Source organism: Thalassophryne amazonica, chromosome 4 (assembly GCF_902500255.1).
Source record: "Thalassophryne amazonica chromosome 4, fThaAma1.1, whole genome shotgun sequence".
Lineage (NCBI taxonomy): Eukaryota > Metazoa > Chordata > Actinopteri > Batrachoidiformes > Batrachoididae > Thalassophryne > Thalassophryne amazonica.
Genome location: NC_047106.1, coordinates 43,750,132 through 43,776,834, shown reverse-complemented (window position 1 = coordinate 43,776,834; position 26,703 = coordinate 43,750,132). Strand labels below are relative to the sequence as shown.

Sequence of the window (26,703 nt, the reverse complement as noted above, 5' to 3'; positions counted from 1 at the left end):
GGAACGTGAGGAAGCATGACTGGATGAGGTGTGGAGATGTGAAAGACAATGAGGGGAGTGAAAAACAAATGAAATCAGACTCTTGTGTATTTGGTTGTGCACTGTATTTTTGAGTGTGAATAAGCTCTTTTGTCTCCGTGGCTTCACGTTCTGAGTGTGTTGGCTTGGCTTCGAGCTGTCACTACAGTTTGGGCTGCTTTACAGTGTCATGACATATATGGATTGTTTCTTCTTTTTTAAAGTGCGTTTGTGCATTTACTGGTGTGCACATTCTCATGTGTGGGTATGTGTGCGCACCTGATTTGAGCCGCTGTTGGATGAAGCGATAGCCGAACTACAACTGATTATTATTGATCTCCGCCCACACCTTTCTACCACCTGCAGACACACATTGACAGACAAATACACTTTCTTTCCCCTTCTTCTTCTTCTTGACAGACTCAAGAGGAGGTTTTAAAGGGCCACTGCACGTGAGCATGTGTGTTACAGCCGCTGACAGCTCGCCAATAGTCACTGTGCTCTGCACAAATACACAACACACACTTCTCCGGAATGGCTGAGTGGCTCAATGATGGCTTGTGGATTACTTGTTTATCCTCTATGTCTTAGATGTCTGTCTGGCAGCATAACTTACTCGCTTATTTTGGAGATTTCGCGGCTCTCCAGTTTGTGACATCGTGGCTGCAATCAGTGTAGTAATTTTATGGCCCATGCAACTCATTTCAGATTTTCCAAATCACTATATTGTGCATTACACTCTCTCCTTTCACAGATGTTTGGAGAATATTCCTGCTCTTCATTGTTCTTTAGGATTGTTGGTCCATGGTTACACTTCTGGTTGGTGACAGAAATACACTTGCAAAAGCATTTATCTGTGCAGCACTGTGTTGTATTCCAGTGACATCCAAAGACATCCCATTGTTGCGTCAGGTCACTGGTTGGAATCCAACCATGTTGTAAGACAAGAAGCACCACAACATGAAAGACATGAACCTTCACTTTCCTGCGAATATACTGACTTCAAGAAATACCTCATGACTCTGTAAACTCTTTTCAGGCATGTGTCCATCACAAAGGCCAAGGACCCAGAAACATGAATGACAATGCTGAGATAAATGAATGTCTGCAAGTGCAACACTTCTGCTGCATACAGATAAATTTCCTGATGGCTAACTATAATAAGTCATTGAAAGCCTGGATCTTAGTCTTGATCCAGGACTATTGCAAACTCAAATACTAAGATTCCTCACTCAGCTTCTCAAGCACTGCAATCAGGGTATCCATTGAATCCACAAAGATCTAAAGGTGAATTGCCTTCATTGTAAAATGGTTGTCTTCCAACCGAAAGGTCAGTTGATCAAATCTTTGAGTCCTGACTATGTCCTAAATCCCAAATTCCTCTCGCAAGGTACCCATGCAGAAATGTACAGTGTAGGCAAATACCACTGCACAGGCTCCAAAGCTTCTGACATCAAATGTGGTCACAGTCAAAGAGGTTGTAATAATGGATCCACTCCAGAAGAGACAAAAGCGTGGGAAGCGGTGTAAATGGCGGCCCTCTGTGAGGCCATTAAATACTCATAACAAGATTATACATACAAAATTGTCATCAAAATGTTTTGCCATTGTTAAATGTCTTCATGGTGCGTTTTTACCTAGACTTATGTCCCACTTGGAACTATTGGCCACACTGCCCTCATAATTTCCAGTGGTACTGCACTGTCCCATGTGCTATATCTGTAAGCTTTCATAAAATGGACAAAAGTATGGACAAAATTATCACATATTGCAGACAGAAGGCTCCACCCATATCCATATTTAACACTAGTCATGAATGGGACTTTAGAAGTAACCCCTGGTCAGTTTAACCATGGATGTGGTGCAGAAATTCTACAGCTAGCCAGGCCCCTGTAGTCGGTGCGGACCAAGGTAGCTTAGCCGCCGTTAGTTACCCCCTGGCAGATCCCGAGCAGCCGGGGAAAGCAGGCTGACTGGGTGACTGTGAGGAGGAAGCGTAGCCCTAAACAGAAGCCCCGTGTACACCGCCAACCCGTTCACATCTCTAACCATTTTTCCCCACTCGACGACACACCCGCCGAGGATCAAACTCTGGTTACTGGCGACTCTGTTTTGCGAAATGTGAAGTTAGCGACACCAGCAACCATAGTCAATTGTCTTCCGGGGGCCAGAGCAGGCGACATTGAAGGAAATTTGAAACTGCTGGCTAAGGCTAAGCGTAAATTTGGTAAGATTGTAATTCACGTCGGCAGTAATGACACCCGGTTACGCCAATCGGAGGTCACTAAATTAACATTAAATAGGTGTGTAACTTTGCAAAAACAATGTCGGACTCTGTAGTTTTCTCTGGGCCCCTCCCCAATCAGACCGGGAGTGACATGTTTAGCCGCATGTTCTCCTTGAATTGCTGGCTGTCTGAGTGGTATCCAAAAAATGAGGTGGGCTTCATAGATAATTGGCAAAGCTTCTGGGGAAAACCTGGTCTTGTTAGGAGAGACGGCATCCATCCCACTTTGGATGGAGCAGCTCTCATTTCTAGAAATCTGGCCAATTTTCTTAAATCCTCCAAACCGTGACTATCCAGGGTTGGGACCAGGAAGCAGAGTTGTAGTCTTACACACCTCTCTGCAGCTTCTCTCCCCCTGCCATCCCCTCATTACCCCATCCCCGTAGAGACGGTGCCTGCTCCCAGACTACCAATAACCAGCAAAAATCTATTTAAGCATAAAAATTCAAAAGAAAAAATAATATAGCACCTTCAACTGCACCACAGACTAAAACAGTTAAATGTGGTCTATTAAACATTAGGTCTCTCTCTTCTAAGTCCCTGTTGGTAAATGATATAATAATTGATCAACATATTGATTTATTCTGCCTTACAGAAACCTGGTTACAGCAGGATGAATATGTTAGTTTAAATGAGTCACACCCCCGAGTCACACTAACTGTCAGAATGCTCGTAGCACGGGCCGGGGCGGAGGATTAGCAGCAATCTTCCATTCCAGCTTATTAATTAATCAAAAACCCAGACAGAGCTTTAATTCATTTGAAAGCTTGACTCTTAGTCTTGTCCATCCAAATTGGAAGTCCCAAAAACCAGTTTTATTTGTTATTATCTATCGTCCACCTGGTCGTTACTGTGAGTTTCTCTGTGAATTTTCAGACCTTTTGTCTGATTTAGTGCTTAGCTCAGATAAGATAATTATAGTGGGCGATTTTAACATCCACACAGATGCTGAGAATGACAGCCTCAACACTGCATTTAATCTATTATTAGACTCTATTGGCTTTGCTCAAAAAGTAAATGAGTCCACCCACCACTTTAATCATATCTTAGATCTTATTCTGACTTATGGTATGGAAATAGAAGACTTAACAGTATTCCCTGAAAACTCCCTTCTGTCTGATCATTTCTTAATAACATTTACATTTACTCTGATGGACTACCCAGCAGTGGGGAATAAGTTTCATTACACTAGAAGTCTTTCAGAAAGCGCTGTAACTAGGTTTAAGGATATGATTCCTTCTTTATGTTCTCTAATGCCATATACCAACACAGTGCAGAGTAGCTACCTAACTCTGTAAGTGAGATAGAGTATCTCGTCAATAGTTTTACATCCTCATTGAAGACAACTTTGGATGCTGTAGCTCCTCTAAAAAAGAGAGCTTTAAATCAGAAGTGCCTGACTCCGTGGTATAACTCACAAACTCGTAGCTTAAAGCAGATAACCCGTAAGTTGGAGAGGAAATGGCGTCTCACTAATTTAGAAGATCTTCACTTAGCCTGGAAAAAAGAGTCTGTTGCTCTATAAAAAAGCCCTCCGTAAAGCTAGGACATCTTTCTACTCATCACTAATTGAAGAACATAAGAACAACCCCAGGTTTCTTTTCAGCACTGTAGCCAGGCTGACAAAGAGTCAGAGCTCTATTGAGCTGAGTATTCCATTAACTTTAACTAGTAATGACTTCATGACTTTCTTTGCTAACAAAATTTTAACTATTAGAGAAAAAATTACTCATAACCATCCCAAAGACGTATCGTTATCTTTGGCTGCTTTCAGTGATGCCCTGTATTTGGTTAGACTCTTTCTCTCCGATTGTTCTGTCTGAGTTATTTTCATTAGTTACTTCATCCAAACCATCAACATGTTTATTAGACCCCATTCCTACCAGGCTGCTCAAGGAAGCCCTACCATTATTTAATGCTTCGATCTTAAATATGATCAATCTATCTTGTTAGTTGGCTATGTACCACAGGCTTTTAAGGTGGCAGTAATTAAACCATTACTTAAAAAAGCCATCACTTGACCAGCTATCTTAGCTATTTATAGGCCAATCTCCAACCTTCCTTTTCTCTCAAAAATTCTTGAAAGGGTAGTTGTAAAACAGCTAACTGATCATCTGCAGAGGACTGGTCTCTTTGAAGAGTTTCAGTCAGGTTTTAGAATTCATCATAGTACAGAAACAGCATTAGTGAAGGTACAAATGATTCTTCTTATGGCCTAGGACAGTGGACAATCTCTGTGCTTGTCTTGTAGACCTCAGTGGTGCTTTTGCTACAGTTGACCATAAAATTTTATTACAGAGATTAGAGCATGCCATAGGTATTAAAGGCACTGCGCTGCGGTGGTTTGAATCATATTTGTCTAATAGATTACAATTTGTTCATGTAAATGGGGAATCTTCTTCACAGACTAAAGTTAATTATGGAGTTCCACAAGGTTCTGTGCTAGGACCAATTTTATTCACTTTATACATGCTTCCCTTAGGCAGTATTATTAGACGGTATTGCTTAAATTTTCATTGTTACGCAGATGATACCCAGCTTTATCTATCCATGAAGCCAGAGGACACACACCAATTAGCTAAACTGCAGGATTGTCTTACAGACATAAAGACATGGATGACCTCTAATTTCCTGCTTTTAAACTCAGATAAAACTGAAGTTATTGTACTTGGCCCCACAAATCTTAGAAACATGGTGTCTAACCAGATCCTTACTCTGGATGGCATTACCCTGACCTCTAGTAATACTGTGAGAAATCTTGGAGTCATTTTTGATCAGGATATGTCATTCAAAGCGCATATTAAACAAATATGTAGGACTGCTTTTTTGCATTTACGCAATATCTCTAAAATCAGAAAGGTCTTGTCTCAGAGTGATGCTGAAAAACTAATTCATGCATTTATTTCCTCTAGGCTGGACTATTGTAATTCATTATTATCAGGTTGTCCTAAAGTTCCCTAAAAAGCCTTCAGTTAATTCAAAATGCTGCAGCTAGAGTACTGACAGGGACTAGAAGGAGAGAGCATATCTCACCCATATTGGCCTCTCTTCATTGGCTTCCTGTTAATTCTAGAATAGAATTTAAAATTCTTCTTCTTACTTATAAGGTTTTGAATAATCAGGTCCCATTTAGGGACCTCGTAGTACCATATCACCCCAATAGAGCGCTTCGCTCTCAGACTGCAGGCTTACTTGTAGTTCCTAGGGTTTGTAAGAGTAGAATGGGAGGCAGAGCCTTCAGCTTTCAGGCTCCTCTCCTGTGGAACCAGCTCCCAATTCAGATCAGGGAGACAGACACCCTCTCTACTTTTAAGATTAGGCTTAAAACTTTCCTTTTTGCTAAAGCTTATAGTTAGGGCTGGATCAGGTGACCCTGAACCATCCCTTAGTTATGTGGCTATAGACGTAGACTGCTGGGGGGTTCCCATGATGCACTGTTTCTTTCTCTTTTTGCTCTGTATGCACCACTCTGCATTTAATCATTAGTGATCGATCTCTGCCCCTCCACAGCATGTCTTTTTCCTGGTTCTCTCCCTCAGCCCCAACCAGTCCCAGCAGAAGACTGCCCCTCCCTGAGCCTGGTTCTGCTGGAGGTTTCTTCCTGTTAAAAGGGAGTTTTTCCTTCCCACTGTAGCCAAGTGCTTGCTCACAGGGGTCGTTTTGACCGTTGGGGTTTACATAATTATTGTATGGCCTTGCCTTACATATAAAGCGCCTTGGGGCAACTGTTTGTTGTGATTTGGCGCTATAAAAAAATTGATTGATTGATTGAGTAAGTATTCCCTACAGAAATGTATTAATATCACGAGTAATATATGACAAAGTATAAAGTCACTCAGAGAGCATATACCTTGGCCAACACTTGAAGTGTTTTAAAAGTTTTTTTTTTTTTTTTGAAGACAATCCTGGCTCCACCCCTTCTTTGAATATGTTTCAATGTGCATATTTTATATGAATTTTATTTGAATTTGTTATATGATTTTTAGATATTAGTGATCTCTAACCCCACCCCGCTCCCACCCCCAAAATCTGGATCGTTATCAGGATCCACCCATGATCTAATTTTTTCTTTGATATTAGCACTCTACATGTTTTCTTTGTTTGTTTGTTTTCAAAAAAGATCTTTGTATTATCTCTTGAGAATTTCATTAAAATGTTGACAAATCTCAGAATGTTATGAGAAAAAAAAATCGGGTTCTCCCTCTAAATTGGATCTGCTCCTAAAGTTGAAAGTTTCCCCTTGGACCAAGTTCACCGTAAATCAGCTTGGTAGTTTTTGAGTAATCCTGCTAACACACAAACAAGCACCACTGAAAACATGATATTTACGAGGTCTATTAGAAAAGTATCCGACCTTTTTTTTTTTTTTTTTTTTAAAACATATGGATTTGAATCACGTGTGATTACATCAGCCAAGCTTGAACCCTCATGGGCATGTGAGAGTTTTTTCACGCCTGTCGGTGACGTCATTCGCCTGTGAGCACGCTTTGTGGGAGGAGTGGTCCAGCCCCCTCATCGGATTTTCATTGTCTGAGAAGTTGCTGAGAGACTGGCGCTGTGCTTGATCAAAATTTTTTCAAAAACACCTCCGTTGGAAGCCTTAAGGACAAGTTGGAACATGCCCTGCTGTTAAACAATTTCTCAGATACTCACTCAACTGAAAGCCACCAAAAGCCGCCTGGATTTTACAAATGGTTATCAACACGGAGGTGTTTTTCCTGTGGCGGGCACGCCGCGCCGGCTGCGAGCCGACGCGCCAATCCGTCCACACGTCTTTCGTTAAAAAAATCTCCTTTAACAGTGGAATGTCCAGATAAACTGCTGATTCTGACCTCTTCTGAAAGTTCTCTGTTCTCTCACGATGTCCTGGGTCAACAGAGGCTTAAATTTGGAGGTTTTCAGCTTGAAACAGGATGACGACGTCGCCTCGGAGCGCTGCGCGACGTCCCGCACCATGGGAAGTCCTTACAGCTATAGAAACAATCCAAAATCTCTCATCAGCCATTAAAATTTTCACCGAAAACCAGCTGAATTTCTCGAATGGTGTCCACTCGGTTGTGCCTCACAGTTTTTGAAAAAATTTTGATGAAGCACAGCGCCAGTCTCTCAGCAACTTCTCAGACAATGAAAATCCGACGAGGGGGCTGGACCACTCCTCCCACAAGGCGTGCTCACAGGCGAATGATGTCACCGACAGGCGTGGAAAAACTCACACATACGCACGAAGGTTCAAGCTTGGCTGACATAAAAACATATGAATCAAATCCATATAGTTTTTAAAAAAATAAAATGGTTGGTTTCTTTTCTAATAGACCTCGTATATATGATTATTTGCCTCCTTGGCTGAGGTGAGCTGAGCTTGGCTGAGTGTGTTCATTTGAATACTTTTTTCACTCTCCAAATTAAAAAGGCCTCTCCTTGAAGCCTTTGTGTTCTTATGAGGTATTAGCCACAACAAAAGATGCAATCTTTTTGCAGTCAGTTAGTTTGGCTCCCATCAGTGCAACATCTTTGTTGTATTAAAATGCCAATTTTTTCTCTGCCCTCCACATCCTGTTTTGTATTTCTAATCTGTGGTGTCTGAGTTTTTAATCAGAACTCTTCACCATGCACACATATTGAGTTAGGATCACATCAGTAGTTGAACAATAATCCTCTTTGTATGAGAACGGTTACAGTTGCTATCGACACATCTATTAACCCCGCTACATTTTTCACAATCCAAGGTTGATGCACTGTCTCTTCCCCCTGTGTTTACCAATCTTCCCTGTGAGCTTCTTCTCCATCTATCCGTGCTGATGGCTGATGGCTTTAATACCAGATTCCACTGCATATTTCAATCATCCGCTATCTCAGGCTTTCATTGCCATCTCCTTCAAACCTGTTTCTGACTCCCTGACCTCACTTGGTTTGACTTGATTTGACGGTTTGAAACTTTGACTGTTACAATGTTCTATGTTGAGCCAAGGCACACTTAAAAGGAGTGGATTCAGACCCCTACAGAAATATTCCACATATTACAACTGAAAAAAAAGGATTTGAAACTTTGAACGAGATTTAACACTTAAATAAATGAATTCTGTTCAAACACCTAGAAATACAAAAAAACTGCTTCAGAAATGATTCACTGTAGCACAGTGCTGCAAACACTAAATTAACCCACTGGCTGTGGAAAAGTGTGATTATCAGAGAAATTGCGGAAGAGGTGGACATCAGCACTTTTCGGCACATTCCATTGTGACCGAAGATTTGGGCATGAAGAAATGGCGGCGAAAGTCATGCCGAAGCTGCTGACGGCGGAGCAAAAGTACCTCCATTGAAGTCTCACAGGACATGCTGGACTCCACAAAAAGTGACGCCGACTTCATGAACACCATAATCACTGGTGATGAGTCCTGGGTGTACTACAACCAGGAAGCCAAATTCCAGTCATCACAGTGGAAGCATTCCACGTCACCAAGACCAAAGAAGGCTCGCCAAGCGCGCAGCAACATCAAAGTGATGCTGACTGTTTTCTTTGACTCCCGCGGTGTGGTACACCACAAGGGTCAAAATCATGAAGGAGTACTACAGAGATGTCCTCCGTCACCTACGTGATGCTGTGCGCGCAAGAGACCGAAGTTGTGGGCCACAGGAAATTGGCGCCCCATCACGACAATGCTCCAGCACATTCCTCGAACTTAATGAGACTTTTTTGACAAAAAAAAAACAGACTACTGTGGTTCAACAGGCTCCTTACTCTCCTGATATGGCCCCTTGCGACTTCTGGCTGTTCCCCAAACTCAAGAGGCCATTGAAAGGAACGCGATTTGAAATGAGAGAGGACATTATGGCTGTAACGACAGCGGAGCTAAACTCCATTTCAAAAGAGGCTTTCTTGGAATGCTTCCAACAGTGGCGACACCGCTGGGAGAAGTGTGTGGAGTCCCAAGGAGACTACTTTGAGGGTGATTAGGTTTCCAACGCTCCAGGTATGCCAGTTTTTTTTCCCTGGCCAAAGGTCGGATACTTTCCTCGTATATATATATATATTGTGTGTGTGTGTGTTTATATATATATATATATATATATATATATATATATGGCAACATCAAGTGAACCTCACCTCACTGGCTCAGTATTATTGGCACACTTGCCTCCGATTAGCCCGGCAACTTCGCGCCACAGACACCACATGATCACTTGAAAGCATCAGTGGATTCACCAAGCCCATCACGTGTTTACAGGATGGAACATTTCGCCACCTGTTTGGCACGCCCCCACAGTGAGCTTTAAGATAATGCCGTCAGCTTACAGCAGAGTTACCGGAACACTGCAGATTGCCCAGTAAAACTGCTGCAAGCTTGCCGATGACCAGGTTGGGTTCCCGATAAAATCTTTCGGCATCGAAATTTTGAACAGTCCAAAATGCTTGTTCCCAATTATCCCGCTAATCCCTATAGTCCACATAGTGCCAGCGCGCTTCAGGAAGACCATGTATGCATGCAGATGGGTTGCAGTGGGGCTGCCAATTATCTGTGAATTTGGCTTCTGTGTAGGCTCTCAGTTGTCCAGGTGGTTTCCATAGTAGAGAAGCTTGAATCTTCGACTGGACTGGGTTGCTTGACGCGAGGACGTTTCGCTTCAAATCGCAGAAGCTTCCTCAGCTAAAATTCTTGCTCTGGTAGTCTGACTTCTGTCTTGACTCTTTCTTCTCTACAAGAGTCACAGAAGTCAGACTTTGTCAGAAAATTGTGGGAATCCCAGCCCCAACAAAAGCAAAAAACAAAAGAGAATTCCTGGCTGCACCCCTACTGTTGAGCTTTAGAGAGCCATGCTTTGTCATGTATCTAATTTATCTCAATAAGGCTGCCCGAACATCAGTGGCATTGCCATATTTGTGCCGGTGTCGCAGACCGAATAGTAAATGGACTGCATTTGTGCACAAATGGACTGCACCCGATGTGAGAGTGCTGCCGTGCAAGGTACTCACTACACACGGGAGCAACTAGGGGATTAAGGACCTTGCCCAATGTCAGGATGGGATTTGAACCAAGGATCCTCTGATCTCAAGCCCAATGCTTTAACCACTAGACCATCCCTCCCCTACAGTCCCTCCTAAGAATCAGCCCGCCCCCTTCATTGCACATGCATCATTTCTGTGCGTCACCCGCGGTTCACCAATTATCACCTTGTTTCTGCATAAACTGCACTTCAGTCATCATCTATCTCAGCCACAGATATCTGAAGCTTTGCACAACATCATTTCAACATAAATTTAGCATTATTGCATAATAAAAGACAGATCACATTATTCCCTTTGATCACTTTGGGTGAAGAGAGTCTGTCTCAGACGAGCTGCTGTGGTCCCAAATGATGCATGGACAGCGGAAGCAGGGCGGACCGATTTTAGGGGTTGGACGTTCAGTCTGCGACACTGGTGCAAACTTCCGCTGGGCTAACATTGTTTACATCATCTGCTGTTGCTAATCTGCAAGCTGTCCATTCTTGATGCACATTGCTGATGATTTTTCTTCATAAAATAGATTCTGAGCATTTAGACAAGGAATTAATGCCCTTTTCAAACATTTTCCTGCTTCTGTACTGCGCAACAGACCAAGACTGATGGGCACTGTTGATCTCTTTATCTGTGTGAATGAAACAAACTTGTTTTGTATTTAAAATATTCTAGTTCCAGCAACACTATGTCCATGACATTAACCCAGTGATGACATAAATAATATAACACTCACCTCCTGCACTGCAGCAGCAGCCCTTAAATTTGAACATCAAAACTGAACATCCCATTCCAGAGCATATGTTACCATAACAACACTAGTTGTTGCCACCGTTTTCAATGTGGAATACATGTGGTGTGCACAGAATTGTGGGTAAGAGGTCAGTGTAGGCAACGAAAAAACCTCAGTCAGTCTACAGGCCAAAATGACCAGCTGGTGCTCATCAACAGCATCTTCACATTATAAATGGCAAAGGAAAAATCAATGGTACAAACACAGCGGCCTTGTCGACCCGAGACTTCAGCTTTCACAAAAACTAGCACTTTACAAAATTGCACTGCGAGTGACGATGTTTTAAATTGTACTCTCTAATTTTGCACATCGGGGTCCACAAAAGGCAGACAGACTAACACTTTGAACTTTTCAGACTTTCTTGTTTTTGAACTCACTTCCTCTCCCACCTTCAAGGTCTCCTTCCTCATACTCCTTTGCTCCCCTCGCTGTCTCACCTTTGTGAACCCTTTCTATCCTCTAATTCCACCCTGATCCCTCGACAGCGCTCTGCTCCCCTACTCTCCGTCTGCATCATTACATTGTTTTCTATCCATCTCTGCCTCTGTCACGTCTGCAGCTCTTGTCATCCTCCTCCTCATGCGTTCCTGCTCTCTCACCTCGGCTCTCCTTTAATTTCCCTACACAGACAAAAGTTTGCATTATTTTATGATCGCATTCATATCTGTGCTGTTCTTGTGTCATAATTTGAAACTGTGATTACAAGTCATCTTGGAGTAAAGAAATAAAATTAGTTTAAGCATGTTAAATGTAACAGTAGAGCTGTTGAACGACATTCTTTGAGCGCGCACACAACACACTGTCTTATAAAACATTCCAAACATATCAAGATTATTGGAGAAGAGTATTGTGCAAAGGTTATAGGCATCCCAGAGTTATAATAAAAGTAATATTTGATGCCCTTCCCTCCACCCCCCCTTTTTTTATTGGCATGTCAACACCAAATCAATTCCAACAAAAGTGAATATGAGCTATATTTTATTCATAGATAATAATAATACTAATTTCTTTGTAAGTGCACTGGTCAGTAGAATACCACACAAATACAGTTGCAAATGATCAAGCAATACTAAAAATAATGCAGTGCAAAAATACCCTCGGCAGTAAGCATTGTTTTTTTTTATCATTTACAGTTTAATTAATGATTAATGCTATTGTCTTATACAATTTGTACCTGTTCAAATTAAATCATCATTTGTTCACATTGTGCAAATCAAGGAATATTTGTAGATCACCTTCTGTGCATTTGCAGGTATTAATGAGACAAATTTAACTCCATAGGAAGTTAGCTTTGAGCTAGCGAAAGTTAGCATGCATGCTAATGTCCGCAAAATGTCTTGTAAATGACTGCAGAGGTGTTATTTGGTTCCAAAAACAGTGTTTTCAGTTTTAGAAGTGCTTAACTCTCACTAGCCTTTAAATAATATATGAGAAACATGCATATAAACGAAGCAAACAAAACAAAACTGTTTTGGAAAAACCAGCCACTGACGTCACGGTACAGCTCTACTCTGATTAGCTCTTACCCCCGCCACTCAAAAACAGAATAGATTAAAACAAAATGTGACTTTTTAGCCTCTTAAAATAGGTCAAGGTTAGCCATCTTTGAACGTCTCCAAGGTCTGTGTCCCAAGAATGTTTGCTGTAAATTTGAAGCCTCTGGCAGTAATAGGACTGGAATTATGCTGAGCACAGACTGACGGATGGACGGACATATTGCCTTCGCAGTCCTTGATGGCATATTTGATGGCCTCGGGTAATGATTGTAAAACACAGTTACTCATAGTTTAAGTGGAATTTTCCTGAAAATCATTTTGAGGTCCTGCAACTTATACTCTGGTGCGAGGTATATACCAAAAAATCACACGTAAATAGAACCCAGTTGTCATATTGATCGTCAAAGTTCTAATTCATTGCAGATTTGATTTATTTATGAATATTTATCAGGTCTTCATACTTTTGTATTAAATGTGCCTAAAACCTTTGCACAGTACTTTATATGGGCTATAATACGATTCAGGGATGATACTTTTTTAATGGACGATTCGATACGCCACAATTAATGAAATCCGATACAGTTCTTTGTTTAATGCATTTACAGTGTCTTAAAAGTGGACTTCAAGTAACTAACTGTAAAGTAAGTTTGAGGAAAGTTGTAGAGTATAAAGAGCAAATTGTACAGATATTTCAGTCGAAGTATGTTTAATATGAAACACAGTTCCACAAGTTATAATGATTAAAGAGGAGGTAACTGTGCCTTGTTTAATAAATGAACATACCTATTTATAAAAAAAAAAAAAGACAATACACATTTAAAAGTATATGTACATTAATTAAACTTTTCATGAGAAAATATTCTTCCACATACATCATCTGAATGCGGAGGAGTATTTTCTCATGAAAAGTTGATGAAGATAATCTGATGAGTCCAGGAAGTCATCTAAAGCCTGGAGCTAAGGACATTCACAAACACCCTGACTGTTTACATGAGTTGATTTTAAACATGTATTTGCCCACTCACTAATCAGCTAAAACCTTATTATGTTCATTTCATCTGCTGTTCAACTTCATTAAATTAAAATTTTGTGTTACACTCATCTGTGTGCATCTATCAGTTAACCTCTTAAACCCTAGAGTCCCCAAATTTGGGGATTTGCCCTTCAATCCACTTCAATCACATATCAACTAACCACAGCTGAAACGCCAAGCAAATAAAGACATAAATCGGAATTCATTTTTGGGGGAGGGGAGACTCATTTACTCCTACCAAGTAGTATTTACTTTCAATTTTTTTTTTTTTTTGCATCCACAACATCCCCTAGGACCTGTCTTTTAGCTGATCCAAACTTTTGCATTTTTGACCTTGTACAACCTGAGAAAAAATCATAATGTATGGGTATGTGATTTTGGTGAAATAGGCTCTAGGGCTTAAGAGGTTACGTTAACAGCAATGTAATGTCTGAGCTTTGAGTATTTCCTTCAGCAGAGTTTCTCCACAAACAGGAAGTAATGTCTGAAAGAACAAATATCAGGGCACATAAATGCCACATATCCATCAACCTGTGTCTACGCACTACTTCTGACTGATGCACACGTTGGACTATTTTTAGGTGGCTTATGCTGTCCAGTAAATCCACTTTTATTGAGGCTGTATACTTGCGTCTTAGAACTACTTCTCCAATAAACACACAAATTGATCAGCTATTCAATTACCTGTGGGGCATTGCCTATTAGCACATCTCATGAGAAGTTAGTTAAAAACGGCTGGATATATCACTCCAAGGGGCATCTCCATTACGGCCCATTACTCACCACTTACACTGAATCACACAAACACACACATACCAATACCAGGAAACTGTCTGCAGACTGAGGTAACGTCACAAATGTGAACCTCATTCTGCGTGATCCTTTCAAAGCAAAGAAAAACTTCACTTCCTGAACGTTCTCCTTCCTCTGTGGAGTGGAATTATCTTCATATAACTAACCTAGAAAACCAAGATAACCCTGTATAGAATGGCATTTATTATGCTGCATTCACATCCTGGCTGTAGAAAATCTGTCATTCCGGACATCATAGCAGAATCGCTGTTGCCTGCAGCAGGAACTGGTTACTTAAATGAACACACAACAACGTTTCAGTGTTTTGCATAATGTTTACGTATTCATACAGGAAACTCTGCTTCTGATTGCTGCTTAAAAAGTTAACTTTTTGCAACATTATATCTTGATTTCTCTTTGTAATATCACACAACTTTTTCCTGTTTACCCACTTAGAAACCGTGTTTCTCAACACTAATGTCTGTCTATGCTTGTCTTTCTCCATCGTTAAGATAAAACAACATTCAGTTTTTGCAAACATTGTCACTGTTTACCGGGTGTTTCATTGTTTCCACATGGACATGGAAAAAGAAAAACAGTTTGCTGTTGGCTGTAAGCCAAATGTGAATGAAGCATATGAGGGATCATCCCAAAACAACCCCTTCTGCCATGTTAAAAAATGTGAACTCATTCCATGTTCCAATAAGTACCACTAAAGCAAAATTAGCAATCCAAACATCTGCCTACAGCTATGTGGCTGATATACTGCCACTCAACTTGTTTTTTTATTGTACTACTTTGTACATGGTATAATGCATGGCAAACATGGTTAAAAAGAAAAAATAGGAAATAAGCTATTAATCAAGTGTTATTGCATGTATATATTTTACAAAGATAATGCAGTGCTAAAATGCCCTCGGCCATGTGTGCATTGTGTTCTTTATAATTTGTTGTTGTTTAATTAATTATTAAGATCCTACTGTCTTACATAGAATTTGTACATGTTAAATAAAGCCCCTCTATCAATCAATCAATCAATCATAAATATATTCACATTTTAAGAGCGGAGGTTGTGCACATCAAGGTATATTTGGAGATCACCCTCTGTGCATTTGCAGGTATTAATGAGACAAATTTAACTTCACAGGAAGTTAGTCCCAACCCAGGGGCTGTGAGCATGGACCGGGCCGCCGGGCCACCCCCCTCAACCACCACCCAATCCTCTCTGCACCCAACCCCCATGGCCCTCTCTGCAGGTGGTGAACCCACAGGAGGGTGGGCCCACATCGCTCTTTCGGGCTGAGCCCGGCCGGGCCCCATGGGCTAAGGCCCGACCACCAGGCGCTCGCACGCGAGCCCCAACCCCAGGCCTGGCTCCATGGTGGGACCCTGGCTCCGCCATACCGGGCGACGTCTCGGTCCTTGATTTTTTACTGGTCATAGAGGTTCTGAACTGCCCTTAGTCTGACCCGTCACCTAGGACCTGTTTGCCTTGGGACACCCTACAGGGAGCACAAAGCCCCCGACAACATAGCTCCTAGGGTCATCCGGGTACGCAAACTCCCCCACCACGATAAGGTGGCAGCTATAGGGGGATCACACTACTTACCCTCCCCGGTAAGGTCTATTCCAGAGTACTGGAGAGGAGAATTCGACCGATGGTCGAACCTCGGATTCAGGAGGAGCAGTGTGGTTTTCGTCCTGGTCGCGGCACACTGGACCAGCTCTACACGCTCCATCGGTGCTCGAGGGTTCATGGGAGTTCACCCAACCAGTCCACATGTGTTTTGTGAATCTGGAGAAGGCGTTCAACTGTGTCCCTCGGGGCACCCTGTGGGGAGTGCTCTGGGAGTACGGGGTCCTTTGCTAAGGGCTATCCGGTCCTTGTACGACCTCAGCAGGAGCTTGGTTCGCATTGCCGGTAGTAAGTCACACCTGTTTCCAGTGCACGTTGGCCTCCGCCAGGGCTGCCCTTTGTCACTGGTTCTGTTCATTATTTTTATGGACAGAATTTCTAGGCGCAGCCAGGGTGTAGAGGGGATCTGGTTTGGGAACCACAGAATCTCGTCTCTGCTGTTTGCGGATGATGGTTCTGTTGGCTTCGGCAAATCAGGACCTTCAGCGTGCACTGGGGCGGTTTGCAGCCGAGTGTGAAGGTGAAACAGAGATGAGAAGAACGAAAGCACGACTCAAGGATTTAACATGCACAATGGGAGCCCAGTGCCCTGCCAGCTGCCAGCTGATTGGAAGAGAATAAAGCACACTTGCCTAAAGGAGGTCAAAGGTTCTCTGGCAGTAGTTCAGTCTTTTGCCCTGTAGTGGGCGCACTACTTTGTCACAACAGCCACATGGCTGCACTCTGAACACAAATAATTACTTTTTCATCCCCTCCTTGCTAAACTCTTCATCCATTCACCATCAACCAGGTAGTTGTCCATTGACATGGAGAAAACATATTCATTAACCGCCCACTACGATGAGTTCCAGGAAGTGAAGTATGGCAGTCGCTATAGTAGTGACATCCTCAGCAATGGCATGACTCTTCACCTTGGTGGAAGCCTGGACCGCCATATTGGGCGTGGTCGTGGAGGTACTTGGTCAAATGGTAGAAACAAAGATCCAAGCAGCACAGTGGCAGCGGCGGGATTCCTCGATGGAGTCGGAGGGAAATCTGCCTTCTCTCTGCGCTGGTCTTTGCAGCAGGCATGTGTGTCATCTTGGGCAGCATGCTGGCACTCAAGTACATTTCCTTAGATGCCCAGCAGGACCCACAATGTCGGCAGGACTGCCAGCGCAAGCGCTCACTGCTGCGGGCGGCGCGCTTTGTTCAAGCCAATATTGATCCAACCATCCAGCCCTGCCAGGACTTCTACTCCTTTGCCTGTGGTGGCTGGCTGAGGCGCCATGGAATCCCAGAGGACAAGCTCAGCTACGGTATTATTACTGCTATAGGGGAACACAATGAGGAGAAATTACAGCGCCTTTTACTGGAGCCCATACGGAGGCGCGGTGAGTCCTCAGCTGAGCGCAAGGTTAAGGAGTTCTATCGATCATGCGTCAATATCCAGGAGATCGACAAGTTGGGATCTGACCCCATGATGGAGGTGATAGACAGCTGTGGGGGGTGGGACCTGGTGGGGGCTCCTCCAAGTGCTGCTGGCTGGAGAGGGAGGGCGCCCCCAGGCCAGACTTCAATGAGTTGTTGTATAGGACACAGGGGATGTATAGCACTGCTGTGTTTTTCTCCCTCACAGTCAATGTGGATGACAAAAATTCCTCCAGGAATGCCATCAGGGTGAGTAAAGGGATCTTTGAGTACTGACTGCACATTTGTAAACACGAATGTGTTTACAAATGTGCAGAAGAATTTCTTTGTCTGTTATTCCATAATTATTCATATTGTTGCTTTTATTATTAGTGAGGTGAAAAGTCTGCAGAAACAGACATGGTATTTTAAGTTTTCCAATGCGATTATGGATCTGGGGATGGACCAGTTGTCTGCCTGGATGGGTGCCATCTAGCAGCCAAGGTGTTTTATCCAGTGGATGTGGTGAAGCATGGCACCAGCGCACACTCCCAGACCTGACTTGACTTGATTATGGGCAGAATTATTATAAGTGCTCACTTTATCACTGTGAAAGTTGGTATAATTATCAGTTTTACTGAGAGGAATTGCCCATTAAATCTTGATGTTGATCACAATCCAGATATGGATTCCGGATCATGTTACTTTCTTTAACATACTGTATTGATATGGGTCATTTTAGCAACATTTTGATACATTTCCCCCAAAAAACAGTTAATTGTGTCTTGATGAAACCTGTCTGACACACATATCCTAATAATGTGGTTAATCTCAATGCAAAATTGAATGATTGTTGGGTCTTGAGAGAGGTATGCACTCCTTGAGTCCTTGTTCAAGCTGAAGAGGGGTTTCCATCTTCACAGTGTTTATCATGATGCATGCCGAACTGAGTCCTTTTGATGACTTACTGAAGGTGGACACCACATCGTGGTGCTGTACGTCGTAATGCATCATTAATGTGTTCACATTTATGATTTATTGATGCATCCTGGTTGTCGTGGCGGTTTCATGACAGCATCTTGCTGAGTCAAGAATTTTCTGGGCAATATGTTAGGGAATATGTGAGGGTCTGCTCCTTTCTCTTCAGGGGCAGAGAAGGGAGCAGACACTGCAGGCGGAAACCCACACAGACACAGGGAAAACATGCACACACCACACAGAAAGGATGGGAAGTGATCCCGCAACCTTCTTGCTGTGAGGCACCAGTGCTAACCACTAATCCACCGTGCTGTCCATAAGAAAAAAAAATCTTCAAATTCATATTGAGCATTAAGTTTAAGTCCTTGCGTATCTGTCCTGTATTTAGATAATGAAAATGTTATTAAATGTGCTTTAACTGTAAATGTTAAACATGCTGTTGATGTTCTCTTGTGTGTGTGTTATAGATTGATCAGGAAGGACTCACACTGCCGGAGAGAAGCCTGTACCTGGGACAGGATGAGGACAGTGTTAAGGTGAACATGCTTCCCTCCTCTCAATCTTTTCCCTCTTTCCTCTGTTTCCTTATCTCTGTTCTTATCCGTCACAGCCTTTTATTTTTCTCTGCTTCTCTCCCTTCCTAAGTTCCTTCATTCCCTCCTCTCTTCCTATCACGTTTTCCTTCTTTCTTTCCCTCCCACCCCTCCTTCAGTCGTGTATTTTGTTCCTTTATGACTCCTTTGCTCCACCCTTCCTCCATCTGTCCCATTGACCTGTCTCTACATTCGTCCAGCTGTTTTCCTCTGTCACACACTGTGCTTTTGTTATCCTGTCCGCGTCTGTCCACATGTCACAGCGTCAGTGGGTAGCACCTCCTGTCTGTGGTGTAATTGCGTTTCTCCGACTATTCAGATCTTGGCGGCATACAAGGCCTTGATGGAGCGCTTGCTGAGCATGCTGGGAGCAGCTCACAATGCCACACAAAAGTCCAAAGAGATCATACAGTTGGAGACCCGTCTGGCTAATGTAAGTGTGTGTGTGTGTGTGTGTGTGTGTGTGTGTGTGTGTGTGTGTGGGTGTGTGTGTGTGTGTGTGTGTGTGTGTGTGTGTGGTGTGTGTGTGTGTGTGTGTGTGTGCGTGTGTCACAAAGTGTTCAGGGACATCGCTTCTGTTGTCCTTTCCACAGATCACTGTATCAGAATATGATGACCAAAGAAAGGACATCAGCACCATGTACAACCGCATCACCCTCAGGCAGCTACAGCGCATCGCTCCAAGCGTGAGTCTTTCTCTCTCTCACACTCACACACAAAACCACAGTGCAATGGTCTTAACACCCGAATGTTTCTGTATTAACTTTTTTTTAAGGTGCTTTGAAGGGCATTTTACATGTTAATATAGCAGCCCACAACTATTTTAAATGTAAAGATTTGGTGATTTAATGGCTTTCAGTGCACACAATGAAGCAACACTCCATCTGTGCTCTGAGCTTTTCTGTCCCTTGTTTATCTTCTCAGTCTGGCCACATGTACAAATTCATTCATTCATTTTCGATACTTGCTTATTTCCAATTAAGTATCACAAGTGGACCAGAGCCTATCCCAGCAGTCCTGGGTGAGAGGCGGGTTAAAAATACTGTTCACAGGATAGCTGGTAATTTTTTTTTCCCAAGATGGTAAATAGCAGCAAGTTTCTTGAAATGCATTAAAACAATGTCACAGGGTCCACATATGTTTGGTTTTTCCCACAGAGAGCGCTGTTACATGTATGAAAAGGCTCCAACTACTGTTTATTCTACTCATTGTAGGGGAGGAGCGGGGAGTTTGAGGAGGAGTGGTCAAGGAGGGAAACTTTGTTTATGTCTTGAACTGTGGTGCAAGTCTGACACCTATGGCACAAAAATCATTCAGAACCTTTTTAATGTCTGTCGTTCATTCATATGTCTGTTTAAAAAAATAAAAAGTAAAATTTCTAAATGTTAATTTAAAAAAGAAAAAGAAAATCGAATCTATTTTATTAAAGATGGTAGTATATTAAAGAAAGTAATATACCTTTTATTACAGGAACTTGTTACAGGAACAGCAAATCGCAAGTCCACAAGACAACTAGCAGGATTACAATTAGCAATAAAGTGATCAATACGAGGTCTGTCCGTAAAGTATAGGTCCTTTTTATTTTTTTCAAAAACTATATGGATTTCATTCATATGTTTTTACGTCAGACATGCTTGAACCCTCGTGCGCATGCGTGAGTTTTTCCACGCCTGTCGGTGACGTCATTCGCCTGTGAGCACTCCTTGTGGGAGGAGTCGTCCAGCCCCTCGTCGGAATTCCTTTGTCTGAGAAGTTGCTGAGAGACTGGCGCTTTGTTTGATCAAAATTTTTTCTAAACCTGTGAGACACATCGAAGTGGACATGGTTTGAAAAATTAAGCTGGTCTTCAGTGAAACTTTTAACAGCTGATGAGAGATTTTGAGGTGATTCTGTTGCTTTAAGGACTTTTCACGGTGCGAGACGTCGCGCAGCGCTCTCAGGCGGCGTCATCAGCCTGTTTCAAGCTTAAAACCTTCACATTTCAGGGTCTGTTGATCCAGGACTTCGTGAGAGAACAGAGAAGTTTTCAAGCCTTGAGGACAAGTTGGAACATCTCCAGCTGATAAACAATTTCTCATATACTCACTCCACTGAAAGCCATCAAAAGCCAACTGGATTTTACAAATGGTTATCAACACGGAGGTGTTTTTCCCGACGCGCGGACCCGTCTGCACGTCTTTCATTAAAAAAATCTCCTTTAACAGTGGAATATCCGGATAAAATGCTGAAACAGACTTCTTCTGAAACTTCTCTGTTCTCTCACGATGTCCTGGATCAATAGAGCCTGAAATGTTGAGGTTTTAAGCTTGAAACAGGCTGATGACGCTGCCTGAGAGCGCTGAGCGACGTCTCACACCGTGAAAAATCCTTAAAGCGACAGAATCGCCTCAAAATCTCTCATCAGCTGTTAAAATTTTCACTGAAAACCAGCTTAATTTTTCGAACCATGTCCACTTCGATGTGTCTCACAGGTTTAGAAAAAACTTTGATCAAACAAAGCGCCAGTCTCTCAGCAACTTCTCAGACAAAGGAATTCCGACGAGGGGCTGGACGACTCCTCCCACAAGGAGTGCTCACAGGCGAATGACGTCACCGACAGGCGTGGAAAAACTCACGCATGCGCACGAGGGTTCAAGCATGTCTGACGTAAAAACATATGAATGAAATCCATATAGTTTTTGAAAAAAATAAAAAGGACCTATACTTTACGGACAGACCTCGTATGATGTTTTTGTAACACCATGTAAAATAATTCATTTTGAAAGTTAAAGGGTAGCAATGTGAGATATTTGTTTTTCTTTGTTGTTAATGTTTTGCACTTTTTTACTGTGAAGTATTTGATATTTTACAAATTTTGTGATTTTTGTTTTGCAGCATTTTTGCTGTATGGGTTTTTTTTTTTTAAATTGTACCTCACATTTTTGCGTAGTGCAGTACATATGAGCATACACAATAAGTGTGTGTGGGTGTGTGTACACAGTGGTGGTTCTACACTGAATTACTCCCGGGGCAAGACCCCCCTCCTAGCCCCCGCCCCCCCAAAAAATAAACAAACCCACAATATTTTGCACAAATAGCCATTTTTTTAAATTATTTTATTATTATTGTTAATATTTTAGAAGTACTCCTGAAACTGCAATTGAAATTGACATCAAAAGACCACAGACTACAAGCAGAGCAGAGTGCACTGGAGGAAAGAGCCTGCTGCGCTTTGGCTCCAGATGGAGCATCCTGCCCCACTCAGCGAGATCGTGCTGTCTGATTTCACAGTGTCTCCTCTCGCAGGGTAAAGTCCACTTAAGACGCAGCACAGAACCAGAACTCTGCACCACATTTCATTGCGGCTCATCCAGTGCCAAAAATGAAGGAAGGACGAGGCAGGCAGCCAGTTTATAAAATAAAAGACGTTTGAAAGCGGACAGACAGGATGTAAGAACGGGTTTGAATTTCACCAGGTAGGACAAACTGCCCACTCATGGAAAAAATAGTTTGCAGAAAGGCCAGCCTGCCTATTTGTAAAGAGGGTTTAGAACCTTGCACCGAACCTCTCACACACTACTTCTGTTCTGTGCACCTCAGGAAGCAGGAGCAGCAATTTGCCAGTTCCTCACACAGTGATACAGTAACTGCTTTGCGGCGCAGATGAATGTTTGTTTTTTTTAAGTGCTGGTGCCCCCCCCCCCAAGTGTCATGAAAAAATGCCAGTTCGCCCAAACCAAAACCCGCTACTATGTGTACACATGCATATATTTTGGTAGAATGTTATGTGATGGATTAAGATTTGAACTCCAACTGAGCTTTTTGAGCAGGAAGATTTGTCTGTGTGTGTGTGTGGGTGTGTGTGTGTGTGTGTGTGTGTGTGTGTGTGTGTGTGTGTGTGTGTGTGTGTGTGTGTGTGTGTGTGGTGTGTGTGTGTGTGTGTGTGTTTAGGGCGGGAGATATGAGTTCTGAAATGCTACACACAGTAGCGTGCGCGCGCACACACACACACACCACGCCGTGCACCCTGCAGAGGAAATTGAAGGAATAAATGAAAACGGGATGTAAGAGGAAACGAAGAAAAACGAGAATCTGGCGATGTCAAGTCCAATCCGCCTGGGATGCAAGCAGTCTGGAACCACGTCTAATCTGTAAACTGTCAATTTTACACCTGCTTTTTGTTGCTGTTGGAGCTCAATTAGAAACAGAATTATGACTGAAAAACAGCTTTCGTGGATGTTCTTTTCAAACTTTTATCCTGACCTCTTGGAAAGTAGGCAACTATAAAGATGTTTGTCACACTCCTGGATGTTTTGATTTTTGGTTGTTGTGCTTGAGCTCAAACAGGGTTGGCATTACAAATAACATTCATACAGTTGCTCCTCTGGGGTTCAGAGGGCATATGTATGTGGGTGAAGTAACCGGCTTGCCTGTGATGAATAAGAATAGAGAGCACATGCATTTAGCTGCGTTTCCTTCACAGTGAGGATTGTTCCTTATTTTTACATTCAACAGCAGTAATTCAAATAATAACAAAACGGTCATAACAAGTCCCAAAAATCCATGTGGCCATAGCTTAGGACCCTTTCACACATAGTACGAATGTGGTCAAACTGCGCACAAATCAGGAAATGTATGCAATTTGTGCAAAATTGGAGCTGCCTCTAACACCTCATACACTGTCACTACAACTATTTGCGCACACCAGTGGCTGAAACACAGAGTGTGCCCTGTGAGAGCCCATTTGATCCCTCTCGCTGCAGGTGTCAGCCAAATTCCAGCTGACACACATGGACATCTAACACGGATCACTTGACACTTAGAAAATTTGTGGCCATTTGTGCTGTTAGCACGAAAACAGTCAGCAGACAATCACTTTTGAGGCTGGATGTGAAATTTGTCTAAGTGCCCCCACGAGTGTGGCGTTGCAAAAAGCAGCACACATGTGGTGCATGTGTCTCGCACATGTGCACGTGCCCCCCCCCCCACACACACACGTGGCGTGGCGAGGGAGGGGGACATGAACACATGCGGGGCCAGACAGCCAGGTCAGAGTGCACACAGCACGGGGAGGTGCCTCCCAGCTGATGACCAGAGACACAAATGACAGGTCAGTGCATAGGACAGGTATATTAATAAGTACTACACTACCTACATACTCAATTACATAACAAATAACTAAAAAATAATGATCACATAACAGAGAGTGACACATTGGTGTGTGCACTGAACTGACAGGGGGCGTGTCCGACAACAGCAGCTGCTGTTGACATCTGTGGTTCTGGATGTCACGGCTTGGACGGACATAAACTTACAACTGTCCACTGTGACGCGTGTGTCTGCTTGCTGTCCTCACGTGAACATACATAAAACATAAATCGCTGTTGCGACAGGCTGCAGCGAGCGAGCCACAGCACCACATTGACAGGCCGCCCCAGGTGATATGGACCAGGTGGGTCCATGTGGTGGGTCCAGGTGGGTTCACGCAGCGGGTGTGAATGTCACGTCACGTGAGCTCTGTTCCACATGACACAGTGTCTGTCCTGCAGCTCGCCATCCACACGACATGTGTCTTAGGCAGGACACGCGAGGGGCCGGCTGGGGACACCAGGGAAGGAGATGTGGACATGATAAGAGCGCACTGCCCCATTTGTGTCATGACTGTACCTCTGTGACCATGGGTCATCTGCAGAAGAACAGACAGCCCAGTCTCACTTTTTTTTTTCATGCTCCCATGACGAAATGAGTCAAATTTTCGTGACAGGTTTTTTTAAACTCACTATTACTAACCCTATTCCTGCCCCCAACCCTAACCTCAACTATAACCTAATTCTATTCCTTCCCCCCACTCTAACCATAACCACCTGACCCCCCCCCCGCTTCACTTTTAATTTCGTGCAGCCATCACGAAATGAATTAGAATGAATTTGTGCTGCCGTGATGAAAATTAGGTGCTTTTTGTCACAATATCACAAACCAATAGATTAATGTATATGAGGTCTGTGAGAAAAGTATCGGACCTTTTTATTTTTTGCAAAAACCATATGGATTTGAATCACGTGTGATTTCATCAGCCAAGCTTGAACCTTCATGCGCATGCGTGAGTTTTTTCACGCCTGTCGGTTGCGTCATTCACCTGTGAGCAGGCTTTGTGTGAGCACTGGTCCACCCCTCTCGTTGTTTTTTATTGCGAATAAATGTCTGAATGATTTGGAGCCTTGCTGCATCAATTTTTTTTCCAGAAACTGTGAGAGACCTCCAGGTGGACACCGTTCGGAAAATTAATATGGCTTTCAGGGACGATTTTGTGGGGATTACACAGATTAAGGAGTGTTACTGCCGCTTTAAGGACGGCCCACAACTGCTGAGAGCGCGCCGCGCTCCCAGTGCCGATCGACAGGCTGAATCAACCAGATCATTTCCAACATGAAGGCTTTGTTGATCTGAGACGGCATCTGACTTCCACAAAAAAGGAAAAAGGCGTGGACATCAGCACTTTTTTGGCACATTCCACTGTTAAAGGAGTTTTTTCATGGAAAGAAAGAGGACGGATGCGCCACCGTGCTGTTCATGGCGCGGGACAAAACCACCTCCGTGTTGCTCTCACAGGACGGCTTTGAGATGGCTTTCGATGGCTGTCGGTGGGTTTTCAGTCGTGTGACCGAGAAATTGTAGATGAGCCTGGACATGCCAGAACATGTCCTGTGAGGCTTCATCACGGTGTTGCTTTGCGCCATGTGGCTCCACCGCGACGCGCGGAATTCCTCCGCACGTCTGTCTCAGTGTGCCGAAAAAGTGCTGATGTCCACGTCTTCCACAATTCCTGTGCTAGTCAGAGGACGTCCCGGATAAAACACAGCATCCAGTTTGGAAATGAATGGCACATTCCACTGTTACAGGAGTTTTTGTCATGGAAAGAGGAGCGGAGGAATTCCGCGCGTCGCGGTGGAGCCGCATGGTGCAAAGCAACACCGTGATGAAAAATCGTATTTTGTGCTGCTGAATCATGACTTGCCATGAGACTGGGTTGGAACAGATGGTTCATACTTGTATTGTTCGCTCGATAAGAGGGATTCAATAAAATGCGGTGTTGTTTTTATAGTGTGTGGTTTTATTTTTTAATACATCTATCTCGCTGTTGATTTCAGGCGTTTTTCTACATTTATAGGACAGCGATGGTAGCTCAGTGGTAAAGTTTCTGGCTGGCAATCAGAGCTTTTGGAAATTGCAGGTTTGAATCCTGTGGATGGCATGTATTAATTTTTTTTAACAGCAGCTGCGTGATGTGGTTACACATGCTGCTCGCACTGTGTTCCCACTGCCACGGTTTCTTCCATGCTCGTGCACAACACCGTCACGTACACAAAACCATCACAGCTGGATCGTTCATGCCTGCCCGTCAGCTCAGTATTTACGTGGTTCGCTCATACAAGCTGTTCTGCCGTGAGTTGCCCTGATTTGCACTTATTCATACTATGTATGAAGAGGCCCTTAATAAAGCTGTACTAGTCACAATTTACAATCTGATTTTACAAGTTTTACAATTCCACAAAAATGCAATGAAATATATACCTTGTTTTAAATCACATTTTTATTGTTTTTACCCTATTTATGCTTTTTAACCTTTTAATTATTATCTTGAATCAAATGAATCACACTATTTATTTAAATGCAAATGTTTTATCTTAAATTATTTTTAACAACAATCTATGA

The 26,703-nt window shown here is 43.0% G+C and overlaps 1 protein-coding gene across 1 annotated transcript in view; it reads left to right on the top strand.

Annotated features, from left to right (window-relative positions):
- The first annotated feature begins 16,857 nt into the window (after positions 1-16,857).
- Positions 16,858-26,703, top strand: part of LOC117508133 (endothelin-converting enzyme-like 1) — a 209,187-nt gene continuing 199,341 nt past the window's right edge. Inside the window, 6 exon segments of the mRNA XM_034167795.1 lie at positions 16,858-17,044; positions 17,047-17,577; positions 17,580-17,710; positions 18,886-18,954; positions 19,331-19,444; positions 19,605-19,697. Of these exon segments, the coding sequence (XP_034023686.1) occupies positions 16,858-17,044; positions 17,047-17,577; positions 17,580-17,710; positions 18,886-18,954; positions 19,331-19,444; positions 19,605-19,697 (1,125 nt within the window).